Raw genomic sequence first — 12,705 nt, forward strand, 5'->3', positions numbered from 1 at the left:
TGTCCAACTGGAGTGCTTCGTCTTTAAAATCCTCACTGTGTACTGCCCTGCTGCTTTCTTTGTGGGTCTTTTATTCATCACATGCTGTTTTATAGTTTGTATCTTGCACATTGCTTTATTCTCAGAATTTAAAAAAAGAACAACCCAGGATCCCTGGGTGGCACAGCGGTTTAGCGCCTGCCTTTGGCCCAGGGCGTGATCCTGGAGACCCGGGATCGAATCCCACGTTGGGCTCCCGGTGCATGGAGCCTGCTTCTCCCTCTGCCTGTGTCTCTGCCTCTCTCTCTGTGTGACTATCATAAATTAAAAAAAAACAAAAACAACCCACCTTAGATTCAGTCTGTTCATATACAGAGAAATTTCAATTGAATTTAGTTTTTGATCATTTTGATGCTCTAATGTATGCTATATTGATAAATTTTATTTTTATATATTACTGTGATCTACATTTTGTTTTTCAAGATGAGGCTTTCATTTTTAATAACTATCACCAGTGTCACTGGACCTCAACCATACTTTTCTGAGCTTCTCATCTTGCTGGTGAATTTGGAGAGGAATGAATAAGTCATTTCTGAGCCATGATTTGAAGTACCTATTAAAAAAAGAAAGAAAGAAAGCCTTTCCCCTTCTGTCCCTCCAAATAGCACTTCTGACTGAAGCAGCACCATGACCTGCTTGTGCCTGGCTGTGAATTGCATCTGGATGAGAGAAATTGGACGCTGGCAAAAGAGTTATGGAAGAATTTCAAAAAAGTGGGGTGAAACCAAATTTGTTTTCCACATTTGCCTCAGGTTTGCCTGGTGGAGATTGGAAAATAAGGCCTCTGGAAACAATGAAAGGAATCATAATTAAATAGCCCAGAGAAGATCTTTATGCAATCATGTAGTTTTCCTTAGAACAGAGCATGGATGGTTAGGCCCACGTAGGCACAGAACACAATACACAATATCTGTTTAGATAAAAGGAAAAAAATTCTCACTGGTAAAAACGAAAATAACTGTGGAGATTTGACGGCCTTTACCAGCAGAGTAGAGGCCCCTGTGTAGGATTGGATGGGATCGGGTTTCGGTGTCCTTCCAGACCCAGGATTCTGAGAAGAAAGGATGGTAATGTGGAGACCAGCATGGTTTCCATGGGTACCAGGAGTTGGGATCGGTTGTAAAAGGAAAGGGGAGAGCTTCACTCAGATGTAGGGACAAAAAAAACGTACCACAGTACAGAACATGTAGTAGCTGCATAATACTGACTAGTTTATAAAGAAGTAGAGTCTTAGAAGCCAGCTGAACAGGTGACACAGTCTCCCAGTTCTGATAGGAGACAACTTAATAGACACAAATATATTGCACAAAACCTCAACACAGGTTTCTGCAGGGAAGGTTTCCACCCAGTCCCTGCTGCTCCCCAAAAGGTCAGGGAACAGAAATTCCCTAAGTCACTGTTCACTGTGATTCAGCATTCCTCATCCTGTGAAAGGACACAAGTCTGTCTCTTCACTTTAACAGCAAACCCCAGTAGCATGAGGTGACCTTGGTTATAGACAAGAATCATTGAATATGGCAGCACTTGTGGCAGCTGTGACTCCTTCCTTTGGTTATGGATCTCAAGCTCCACAAAGTCCTCAGGTGTCCAAAATGACAGATGTTCTTTTGAAAGAATTAAACCAGGATCAACTCACCCATCCTCAAAGGGAATTGACCATGGTGACTCTTCTGAGAGGCGTTGTTGACTTTTCAGGGGAGCTTGCTGTTCGCCTGCCAGTACAACTTCTCTTCTACTTTTTTCTTTTTCCATCGGCAGAGTAGCAGCATCTTAAAGGTCTTCCTGAAGGTTCTGTTGCAGAGGGCATAGCAAATGGGGTTGACGGTACTGTTGACATAGCACAACCAGTAGCCCAAGTGCCACAGGGTGACTGGGACACATTTGTCACAGAAGGTGGAAACCAGGACCATTATGTTATAAGGGGTCCAGGTGATGATGAACGCCAGGAGAATGGCACTCAAAGTCTGCGCTGCTTTCCTCTCCTTGACAAGGACCATTCTTTTTCGTTTGGTCATTTGATGGCTGAGGTTGGGATCCAGGCCTTTTGTGGAAGGATCCTTGGACACTGGGAAGGAGCAGGGCATGATTTTAACCTTGTGACAGCTGTTGTTGGCCTCCTGGGTCCCATCAGCTTTTACCACCAATTGGAACTTATAGGCCACACATTTCTGACTCTTGGATCTATGAGCAGCACCTGGGGACAAGAAGTATTTTTGGGTGTCATAGTCATTTTTTTCAGCTTGAGCTTCCACAAAAGTTTCCTTGGTCTCCTCGGCACTGAATTCTTCCCTTGGGCTTTCCTTGGTCTGACTCTTGTAGACTACTTGGAAGACAGGGTCAGCAGTGGACTTGTCCTCATCCTCTGAGGAAGGGCAGCTGCTACAGGTAGTGAGCTGCTCAGCTTTGGCCCACTCGGTGCTTGGGCCCATGGCTTGGGATGGCTTCCCAGTGGTGGAGGTGCTCCTGTGGGAGGATGACCAGGAGGCTTCATTCCTCTCCCTCTGGGCCAGCGTGGGCCGAGGGCAGCTAAAGCAGGATGTCAGCAGAGCCTTCTGAGCTGGCTTTCTTGGCTCAGCTTCGGCCATGGAGTCAGAGCCCTGGAGGTCGGCCAGGTCCTTGGTTCGCTTCTCTGTTTCCCGGTAGATTCGGCAGTAGAGGATGGTCATGACAGAAACAGGGATGTAGAAGGCAGCGATGGCAGTGCCAAAAGTGATGGTGGGCTCGGAGAGGAATTGGATTTGGCACTCATCTGGTGGCACTGTCCGCTCCCCAACCAGGTACTGCCAGCAGAGGATCGCCGGTGCCCACAGGATGAAGGAGATTAGCCAGGCCAGGCCAATCATGATGCCAGCTCTTCTTGGGGTACGCTTGGCCCGATAGGTCAGAGGTCTTGTGATAGAAAAGTAACGGTCAAAACTGATCACCAGAAGGTTCATGACAGAAGCATTGCTGGCCACATAGTCCAGTGCAAGCCAGAGGTCACAAGCCAGACTCCCGAGCACCCAGCGTCCCATGAGGATGTAGGTGGTGTAGAGGTTCATGGAGAAAATCCCAATGATGAGATCGGCACAGGCCAAGCTGAGCAGGTAATAGTTGTTAACTGACTTCAGCTGACTGTTGACTTTGAAGGAGATCATGACTAAGATGTTGCCCACAATGGTGACCAGGCTGACCACAGCAGTCACGGCTGCAATGGTGATGATCTCCCACAACCCATGGTGTTCCAGAGGCTGGTGACTTACTGGGGTGCCATTGACAGTGCTGGTGTTGTGATAAGGTTCCTCTTCCATCCTTAAATAGGGTTAAGTCTTGGTTTCTAGACCATCTCTTTCCTCTCTCACCTCCTCTTGGTCAGCACCTGGAAGAGAGGTAACTGTGTTAACCCCACTCACCAGCAATGGATCTCTGCCCCACTCATTGCTTATCATGTGCAATAGAATATTAAGCATGGCCACACACATTCAGAGCAGGATGTGGAAATCTCTGAAAGCCTTGGTGACAGTCTTGCAGCAGCGCCATCCCTTTGCTTTCTGGAAGTTACCAGAGCCTGGGAGCCTTTCTTGCACCTGGGGCTGCTGCCCTCTTGTGTTTCCAATAGGCAATTTAAAGAAGAGGGGGAAGGAAAGGGAACCGGGTACGTGGGGAGCAAAGAAGAGAAGCAAGCAGGGAAGTTGAAGTCACTCTGGGTTGCGACGACGTTAGGGGCAAACGCTCTGTTTCCTAAGCTCGCAGTGGTAAGTACCCAGTGTGTCATGCTCTGGGGGAAGAGATGTCGTATGGACTCTATCGTCCCTTTACCAGCTATGATTGAGTTTGATTCTAGGTTCAGCTATTAACCATTACTGAGGCCATGTTGTGAGGCAGGACCGCAGCACAACACTCCCCCCTGACGTTTGTGCTGGCTTCCCATGAGCACCAGCTGCTGCTGCTCACCTACCCCCGCTCTTGAGCTATTTGCCAGGTAATAGAAATGTTTAAATTATTTTATTTTCTGATTATAAAGTAAGATTTTCTTGTAAAAGCTCAAAAAATGTCAAAATGTATAGCTTAGGAAACAGGGGCCCTCGGTGGCTCAGTCGGTCAAGCATCTGCCTTTGGCTCAGGTCATGATCTCCGGGTCCTGCGATGGGGCCCCACATTGGGCTCTCCGTCAGCAGGAGTCTGCTTCTCCCTCTCCCTCTGCCCTCCCTGCTGCTTTTATTTTTCTCTCTCTCAAATAAATAAATAAAATCTTAAAAAAAAAAAAGAAAAGAAAAGAAAACAAGCCTCCTTTAACCGAATCTTGCAGAGGTAATCAATGCTCTCCCCTACCTATGCATATGCTAACAAATATTTAAATACAATTATTTTTAAAGAGGTGACTTTTTAATGTCTACACTCAAAATTTTGTTTTTTACTTAACAAATCATCATGGATACCGTTCTTTCTTATAAGATTTATTTATTTTGTTGAAGTAATCTCTATGTTCAACGTGGGACTCAAACTTGTGATCCCAAGATCAAGAGTTGCATGCTCCTCCAACTGAGCCAGTCAGGCGTCCCAATGCACATCTTTTGTATCAGCATGTTTTTTGATTAGAGCTCTTTTTTTTCATTTTAATGACTGCACGTTATCCCATTTAATGGATGTAATTTAATCAACATCCACTGACAAATTCAAACTTTTAAAAATAAAAGTCAATTTTCCTTTTCTTTTTTTTTTAAAGATTTTATTTATTTGCTCATGAAAGACACACAGAGAGAGGTAGAGACATAGGCAGAGGGAGAAGCAGACTCCCTGCAGGGAGCCCAGTGTGAGACTAGATCCCAGGACATTAGGATCATGTGCTGAGCTGAAGACTGACGTTCAACCGCTGAGCCACCCAGGTGCCCCTATAAAATGGAATATTACTCAGCTATAAAAAGAAAAGATTTCAAAAGAAATCTTGAAAATCTTTAAACAAAAGGGGGGGGATCCCTAGGTGGCTCAGGGGTTTAGCGCCTGTCTTTGGCCCAGGGCGTCATCCCGGAGTCCCGGGATCCAGTCCCGTGTTGGGCTCCCGGCGTGGAGCCTGCTTCTCCCTCTACCTGTGTCTCTGCCTCTCTCTCTCTCTATGTCTATCATGAATAAATAAAATCTTAAAAAAAAAAAAAAAAAAGAATGAAATCTTGCCACTTGCAATGACCTGGATAGAGCTAGAGTAAAAAGCTAAGTGAAATAAGTCAGTTGGAGAAAGACAAACATATGACTTCACTCGTGTGGAATTTAAGAAACGAAACAAATAAGCAAAGGGAAAAAAAAGAGAAAGGGGCAAACCAAGAAATAGGCTCTTAACTATGGAGAACAAACTGATGGTCACCAGAGGGGAGGTAAGAGGGGGATGGGGATTATGGGGGGGCACTTTCTGTGATGGGTGCCAGGTGATGTACAGAGTTGTTGAGTCCCTGTGCACTTGAAACTAATATACCACTCTATGTTAGCTAACTGGAATTGGAATAAAAACAACAACAACAACAACAAAACAAACCCAAAACCCGAGGCATCAAGTTGGAAAGCCTGAGACGTGGAGGAGACATGATGATTTTTTCTCAAGTCTTCAAAACAGAAATAAATTGTGTGTTGGAAGGATTTAATCTTTCCTATTTAATTTTATTAGAAGGTAGTAAGCAATTTATAAAGGGTCCTGGGAATTTGGATGTGCACATTCTCCTGTGACCACATGTGTATACTCAGGGGTTTTCCTCTCTGACCTGTTTCCTCATTTATAAAAATAAGGAAATCAGACTATGGGATGACGCAAGACCCCTACATTTTAATGATTTTGTATATTAAATAGTGCGATGGTGGATTTTTTTGTGTCATGTTGGCTATGCTACAGTTGCCAATTGTTTGGTCAAACACCTGAGTCTAGATGTTGCTGTGAAGGTATTTTTTAAAATGATTTTGTTGTGCCCAAGATTGCGAATCCAAGAAACCACCGAGGAGCCGACACCGACGCAAACACACTAGGGTTTCTTTACAAGCTGGAGCTTGAGTCCAAGTGCACCCGACACAGCGGAGCAGGGACTTGGACCCTGAGACTAAGAGGCGTAGCAACTTTATAGGGGCCAGTGGCCCATGGGATACGCAGAAAGTTGCACAGTCCTGCTGGTCCACTCGCAGGTGGCCGACTAAGTTGTATTTTACCCTAAAGTATCCATTTGAACTGGCCTATCACTGAGCTGGATTTCCGGTTAGGGTGTGCCCTGGACTTGACTAGGGTGGGGCAGTGCCCTAAGCAGGTCGGCACAAGACAGGTACAGCACAAAATGGAGTCAGTCCTGCTCTGCTTGGCCAGGGGTAGGGGATTTTTGTTAAATTTCCTGGGTCCCACAATTTTTTAATTTTTATTTTATTATTTGAGAGAGAGCAAGAGAGAACACAGCAGGGGCAGGGGCAGAGGGAGAAACAGGCTCCCTGCTCAGCAGCAAGTCCAACGTGGGGCTCAATCCCAGGACCCTGAGATCATCTGAGCTGAAGGCAGATGCTTAACTGACTGAGCCACCCAGGGAGCCCTTTATTTATTAGAGAGAGAGGGAGAGAGAGAGAGAGAAGTGGGGGAGAGGCAGAGGGAGGGAGAAGCTCAACAAGCTCTTCTGAGTGTGGAGCCCAATGTGGGCTCAATCCCATGACCCCAAGATAAAGGCCTGAATTGAAATCAAGAGTCAGACACTCAACTGACTGAGCCACCCAGGTGCCCCTTCCAGTAACTCTTACTGCTTTTTGGGTTGTGAAGGCAAATAAAATATATATAATTGGTTATCTGGGGGGTGAGAACTCATCTGAGGTCTTATTTGGTTACTCAAACTGTAGAAGTTCCCATTTTCCAGGACACCTGCCTGGGTGACTCAGTGGTTGAGCTTCTGCCTCTGGCTCAGGTCATGATCCCGGGGTCCTGGGATCAAGTCCTGCATCGGGCCCCCTATTCAGCAGGGAGTCTGCTTCTCCCTCTGCCTCTGCTCTTCCTCACCACTTGTGCGCTCTCTCTCTCTCTCAAATAAGTAAATAAAACCTTTAAAAGTAAATAAAAGTTCCCAATTTCCACTACTTTTATGGAAAGTTACCCTAGTTTATGTCTAGGGTGCCAGTATTGGCAGAGAGCAAACAGTCACCCCTGGTTATTTTTCTACCACCAAACAGGAGACCAAAAATCCCAGAATGATGAAATTGTCCTTGTTCCCAACTCTGGGTCTATTGCATCTTGCTGCTTTGTTGTCAATAACTTACAAAGGAAGCAAACCAACACAAAAGCGAAGAAAGGTAACACTGTATCACCTGAACTCTCTTCCTTGTGGAGTGGCCTTGATGACTTCTGAGGTTTTGCATGAGATGAGCTTAGGCCTTGCTTTTCTGAAATACCTCTTCTCTGAGCTCTATGCCTGAGCCTTGCTTCACTGTTTCTATAGCAACCATGATGGAAAACTTTAATAGAATCTACAATCCAGTGATATCAGGACATCATCATAACCTGCTCTCCTCCTGCCCTCTCCTTTTTCAAGGATACATCAAGAGAAAGTTAGCTTAAATACATGGTGGCATTGGGTTGGACATAATGAAGAACTTGCAGTGACAAAATATGTGCATAAAAGAGGCTCTGAATTTGCCTTTTCGTTTGTATTTTATTTTATTTATTTAAAAAAAATTTTTTTTAAAGATTTTATTTATTTATTGAGACGCAGAGGGAGAAGCAGTCTCCACGCAGGGAGCCCCACATGGGACTTGATCCCAGGTCTCCAGGATCATACCCCAGGCTGCAGGTGGTGCTAAACCGCTGCACCACTGGGGCCTCCCGCGTTTGTATTTAAAGTTGGTTTGTGTAACCTCTTTTAATTGATAGAACACTGTCCAAAGATATGGTCAAAGATGTGGTGATTAAGAAATGGCTTCTTTTTAAAATTTTTTTCTTTCTTTTTTAAATTTGAATTCAGTTTGCTGACACAGAGTATAACACCCAGTGCTCATCCCATCGAGTGCCCTCCTCAGTGAGAAATGACTTCCTGATGTCACTGAAACAGTAATATCTGGGTCAGAGTTTTGTTTTGTTTTTTTTAAATAGGGATTTTATTTATTTATTAATGATATGACAGAGAGAGAGAGAGAGAGAGAGAGAGAGATAGAGGCAGAGAAACAGGCAGAGAGAGATGCAGGCTCCATGCCAGGACCCTGACACGGGACTCGATCCGGGGACTCCAGGATCGTGCTCTGGGCCAAAGGCAGGCGCCAAACCACTGCGCCACCCAGGGATCCCTGGGTCAGAGTTTTAAGGTGATATATGCGCTTTTAAAACTTCTGACATGTATTTATTATTTTTAATTGAAGTGACATGCAATATTGGTTCCAGGTGTACAAGAGAGTGTTCTGTCTTGTTCTGTACTTTCTGAAATGCACACCCCGATAAGCATAGTTCCCATTTGTCACCATATGGAGTCATTACAATGTTACTGATAACACAAGTGTTTAAAAGCATTCTGTGTTCACCACTGTGCTGGATTTCCTGGGGCGGATAAAAGAGATATACAATAGTCCTTGAAGGGAAGCAGTCAGACTTTCATAGTTGTAAGAAGAGAGGATAGAAGAATTAAGTTGAGCCTCTGTTTCGCATTTAGGACAGAGGCCTATCACGCAGGACACGAAAAGACTGTATTTTCTCCGTGGACAGGAAAGAGAGTGGGGCTGTGTTACATGGAGGCCTAAGCCACAGCCATGGATGCTGCCCTGTGCCCCATCGAGCCTTGGAGCTGCCGGCCGGGTTTCCCCCAGCTAGGGTCGGCCTTGTCTTGCTGCCCCAGAGTGCTGGACAGACATCCTGTCTCCCATGTGCTGCGACACGAGCAAGGCTGCCAGGTACGGCAGAGTAGGTTTACGGGAGAATCTGTAGCTCCAGGAGCTCGAACTGTGTTGTCCAAGTCTTCCAGCGGACTTAAAGGCCTTAAAGTGCGTGTATTTATTTTTTAAAGATTTTATGTATTTATTTATCTGTGAGAGAGAGAACGGGTGAGAGAGAGAACACGAGGTGGGGGGTGGGGAGGAGAGAGAGAGGGAGAAGCAGACTCTCTGCTGTGGGAGTGGGACTCGAGGGGGGGCTCGATCCCGGGACCCCAGGATCATGGCCTGAGCTGAAGGCCGACCCTTGGCTGACTGAGCCCCCCAGGGGCCCCATGATGTATGTATTTATTTTTGAATTCTGAGGATCGTGCATTGTTCTGGGAGCAGCAGAAAGACACTGAGCCAAGGAGGAGGAGGATGAACTGTACCAAATGAGGTGGGTGCAACAAGAAAGACAGCCTGGGGCCTGCCTATGGGGCTGGGTTGCATGGAGATCACAGAGACCTTGGGAGGTCCTTTGGAGAGGTGGTGGCGGGAAAGACCTTGAGGGGAGGCTTATGGAGTGAGTGGAGAGTCCTGGGGCGCTGCAAGAGACAGAATAGGGAAACGGGGGCAGGAGCAGGATCAGGATGTGGGGCCAAGAATTGCTGTTGTTAGGAGAGGCAGAAGCACACCATGTTCGTGTGCTAATGTGAGCGATCCGTTAGGAAGTACAAACTGGTGTGTAGGAGAGAGTGGGAGCAGGTGCTGGAGAGATGTCCTGGAGGGGAGGGGAGTGGAGTAGGACATCGGGCAACCACAGGGGCACAGGCCATGCGGACGCAGAGACCTTCTTGTAGGAACAGGAGAGGACTTGGCAGGGCATCTGGGCTCTGACACAGGGAGGTGGACACTCTTTTCTTATTGCTTCCCCTTCTCTGTGACATGGAAGCAGGAGTGGGCTGGAGGGTGAGGAGGGTCAAGTCATGGATTCTCCAATTCGGGAGTCGCCTATCATCTCAGGCAGTTCCCTGGGTCCAGCTCTGTGGCCTGGGGCACCTTTGCCATCGGCAGGCAGTTCACTAGCTCCCACCCTCGTCAGGTTCCCAGCGGGTTCAGGCCTGACAGGACAGCCTCCCTGCAGCCCAGAGGGTGGCTGTTCAAAAACTACTGAATACCAAGACCTCTTCTGAGACCTTAGTGATACTTTCCAGTTTGCAGTTTATATGCTATGCATCAGAAATCACCAAGACTGTAGAAAATCTGGCTAAGAAGAGAAGAATCAGGAAGATGCATTTGTTCCATGAAAATTCATTAGCAAAGGGCCAATGCTTTTTAACCATTTTTAAATTATTTTTTTAATTTTTACATCCTATCACAACATCCACTTTCATCAAGCAGTGAGAGTTTATAAGCTCTATGGCGTCAGGCTAGAAATTACGAGCTTTCCTGGGATTACGATGTTTGAAGGCTCAAATACCACCTTGATTCAGTGGTTCTCAAATTTGAGCATGCATCTGAACCACCTGCTGTGCCATGGGTGTTAAGCCACTGATGGCTGAGCCTCATCCCCAGTTTCTGGTTCAGGGTGAGGCCTGAGAATTTGCATTTCTAATAAGTTCCCAGGTGATGCTATGTTGCTGGTGCACACTTTGAGAACTATTGCCTTAAGGAATTAGCTGCCTCTTTTTTTTTTTTTTAATGATCAAGCCACATATATTTAAAAATATGCAAAAAGTACCCTTTATTTTCTTGAGGAGCTACCTATGTAATTCAGCACTTTCTTTTTGATGTCTCATGAATACTACCTAAGGGAAAACTGAATTTTTTATTCATGCAATGGCATATTTTTAAAATCAAGACTATCAAAAGTTAACACAATAGTAGAAAATCTTCCTTCCCTTTGTTATTTATAAAATCAAAAGGCCTCTAGTTTGCAATGCAAGCAGTACTTGTGTGCCATTTTTCCTTGATGAGAGATCTCTTTTCCATGTGGATCAGGATCAAGGAGGAAAGCATACTCACTCAACATCTTGGTTGAAAGAACTTCAGCTACAGGTGTCCTTCCAATTAGGAAGTGTTAGCAAGGGGGCCTCAGAATTCTCCATATCTAAATACTCCTGGCTGAGTTGTAAAAAACCTTTAACAGACAGCGAAGGGGAGAGTAATAGTCTCTGGAAATCTGGTGGTATCTGCAGCATAGACTTAAGAACACAGATTCTGAAACCAGACTGAACGGGTATGAACCCCAGTTCTGTCAAATTATTTAACTCCTTTGTGACTCAGTTCTCTTATCTGTAGAACAGGAATAATAATAGTATTTATCTTAGAGGGACTATTATGAAGATTGAAAGTTAGTGCATATAAAGGACCTGGAATAGTGCCAGGCACAAAGTAAATGTTAAATAAATGTGAGCTCTCACTCCACACTCCACAAAGAAGTCCATCTTTTCAATCATAATTTTGGAGCCTTTTGGTGGGATAGTTATAGAGTGAAATCAACTTTTGCTAGTGATTCTCATCCAGGATGATTCTGCCCATCAGGGGAATTTGGCAAAAACTGGAGACATTTTTGGTTGTCATGACTGAGGGGAGGAGGTGTTGCTTGAGGGTACCAATGAGTGGGGAGAGGACAGGGATGCGATGAAGTTAAACATTCTATAATGCACGAGACAAGCCGCACTGCAACAAAGCCCTGACTTGCAAAAATTTGCTAATTTCTGTGGTGTAAAAATTCCTACCGTGACCCATTTCAAGTACCAACTTTATGTCACTGAATGTAGAATCAGGAAGAGATAATTTACCACAGCATCCTAGTTCCTGGCCACCCAGTGTGGGGGGTCCAGGTTGTCCAATTTTTTTTTTTTTAAGATTTTTAAAACTTTATTTATCAGGGCAGCCCAGGTGGCTCAGAGGTTTAGTGCCGCCTTCACCCAGGGCCTGATCCTGGAGACCCGGGATCGGGTCCCGCGTCGGGCTCCCTGCCTGGAGCCTGCTTCTCCCTCTGCCTGTGTCTGTGCCTCTCTCTCTCTGTGTCTCTCATGAATAAATAAAATCTTAAAAAAAAATTTATTTATCAGAGAGAGAGAGAGAGAGACAAGCAGGAGAAGCAGGCTCCCTGTGGGGAGCCTGATGTGGGACTCGATCCCAGGACCCTGGGGTCATGCCCTGAACCCAAGGCAAATGCTCAACTGTGAGCCACCCGGGCGACCCTGTCTAATGCATTCTTAAAAAATGCCTTTTCTATCTGTGTGTATCTCCTCTTAGCTCCTTCATGGTGCACAGGGAAGAGGATATAGTTGTTGTTACTCTTATCTTCCTGTTTAGTGTTTATCTAGACGTGGGATTATTGAATCTGAGAGTTGAACATGGGGATGAGTAACTGAACCCTGGGTATGACTGACAGTCTTAATTTTGGAAGTAGAGACATGGAAAAAAATGAGGAAAATGGGGTGCGGAGAAATTCAAGAAAAAAAAGGGAAAGGTGGGATATTAGTGGAGAGGGAAAAGAGAAAAGCTGATGTACTATGCGAGAAGTGTCTGACAAGAATGTTCACTGTTAAGACAATGAAGTAACACAGAAAAATACAGAATACAACGTTAAAAAATACTGTTATGCTGACAGCCTTCCCTGGGACATCTCTCCAACACCGTATCGCCTCTCGACCAGTGGCATCATTAACTACCACCAAGCAGGAACCCGGGCATGACCTTACCGCCTGCCCCGCTTACAACTAACCGGTCATGAGGTCCTATCAGTTCTCCCATTACCCACCTCCTTGGCGCTCAACTTTATTTAGGCCCTAATCATTTGTGGCTGGGACTATTCCAGTACTTTCCTAA

The 12,705-nt window shown here is 45.5% G+C and overlaps 1 protein-coding gene across 3 annotated transcripts in view; it reads right to left on the reverse strand.

Annotated features, from left to right (window-relative positions):
- Nucleotides 1–599: 599 nt before the first annotated feature.
- CHRM5 (cholinergic receptor muscarinic 5) overlaps nt 600–12,705 on the reverse strand; it is an 83,533-nt gene continuing 71,427 nt past the window's right edge. For 2 of the 3 annotated variants that reach the window (XM_077880439.1, XM_077880440.1), the window contains one exon: nt 601–3,397. In XM_077880439.1, the coding sequence (XP_077736565.1) occupies nt 1,731–3,329 (1,599 nt within the window). In that variant the 5' untranslated portion in view covers nt 3,330–3,397 and the 3' untranslated portion in view covers nt 601–1,730. Of the gene's footprint in view, nt 3,398–12,705 lie in introns of all 3 variants that reach the window. The other variant, XM_077880441.1, reaches the window with a different exon arrangement.

The sequence above is a fragment of the Canis aureus genome, chromosome 32, assembly GCF_053574225.1.
Source record: "Canis aureus isolate CA01 chromosome 32, VMU_Caureus_v.1.0, whole genome shotgun sequence".
NCBI lineage: Eukaryota > Metazoa > Chordata > Mammalia > Carnivora > Canidae > Canis > Canis aureus.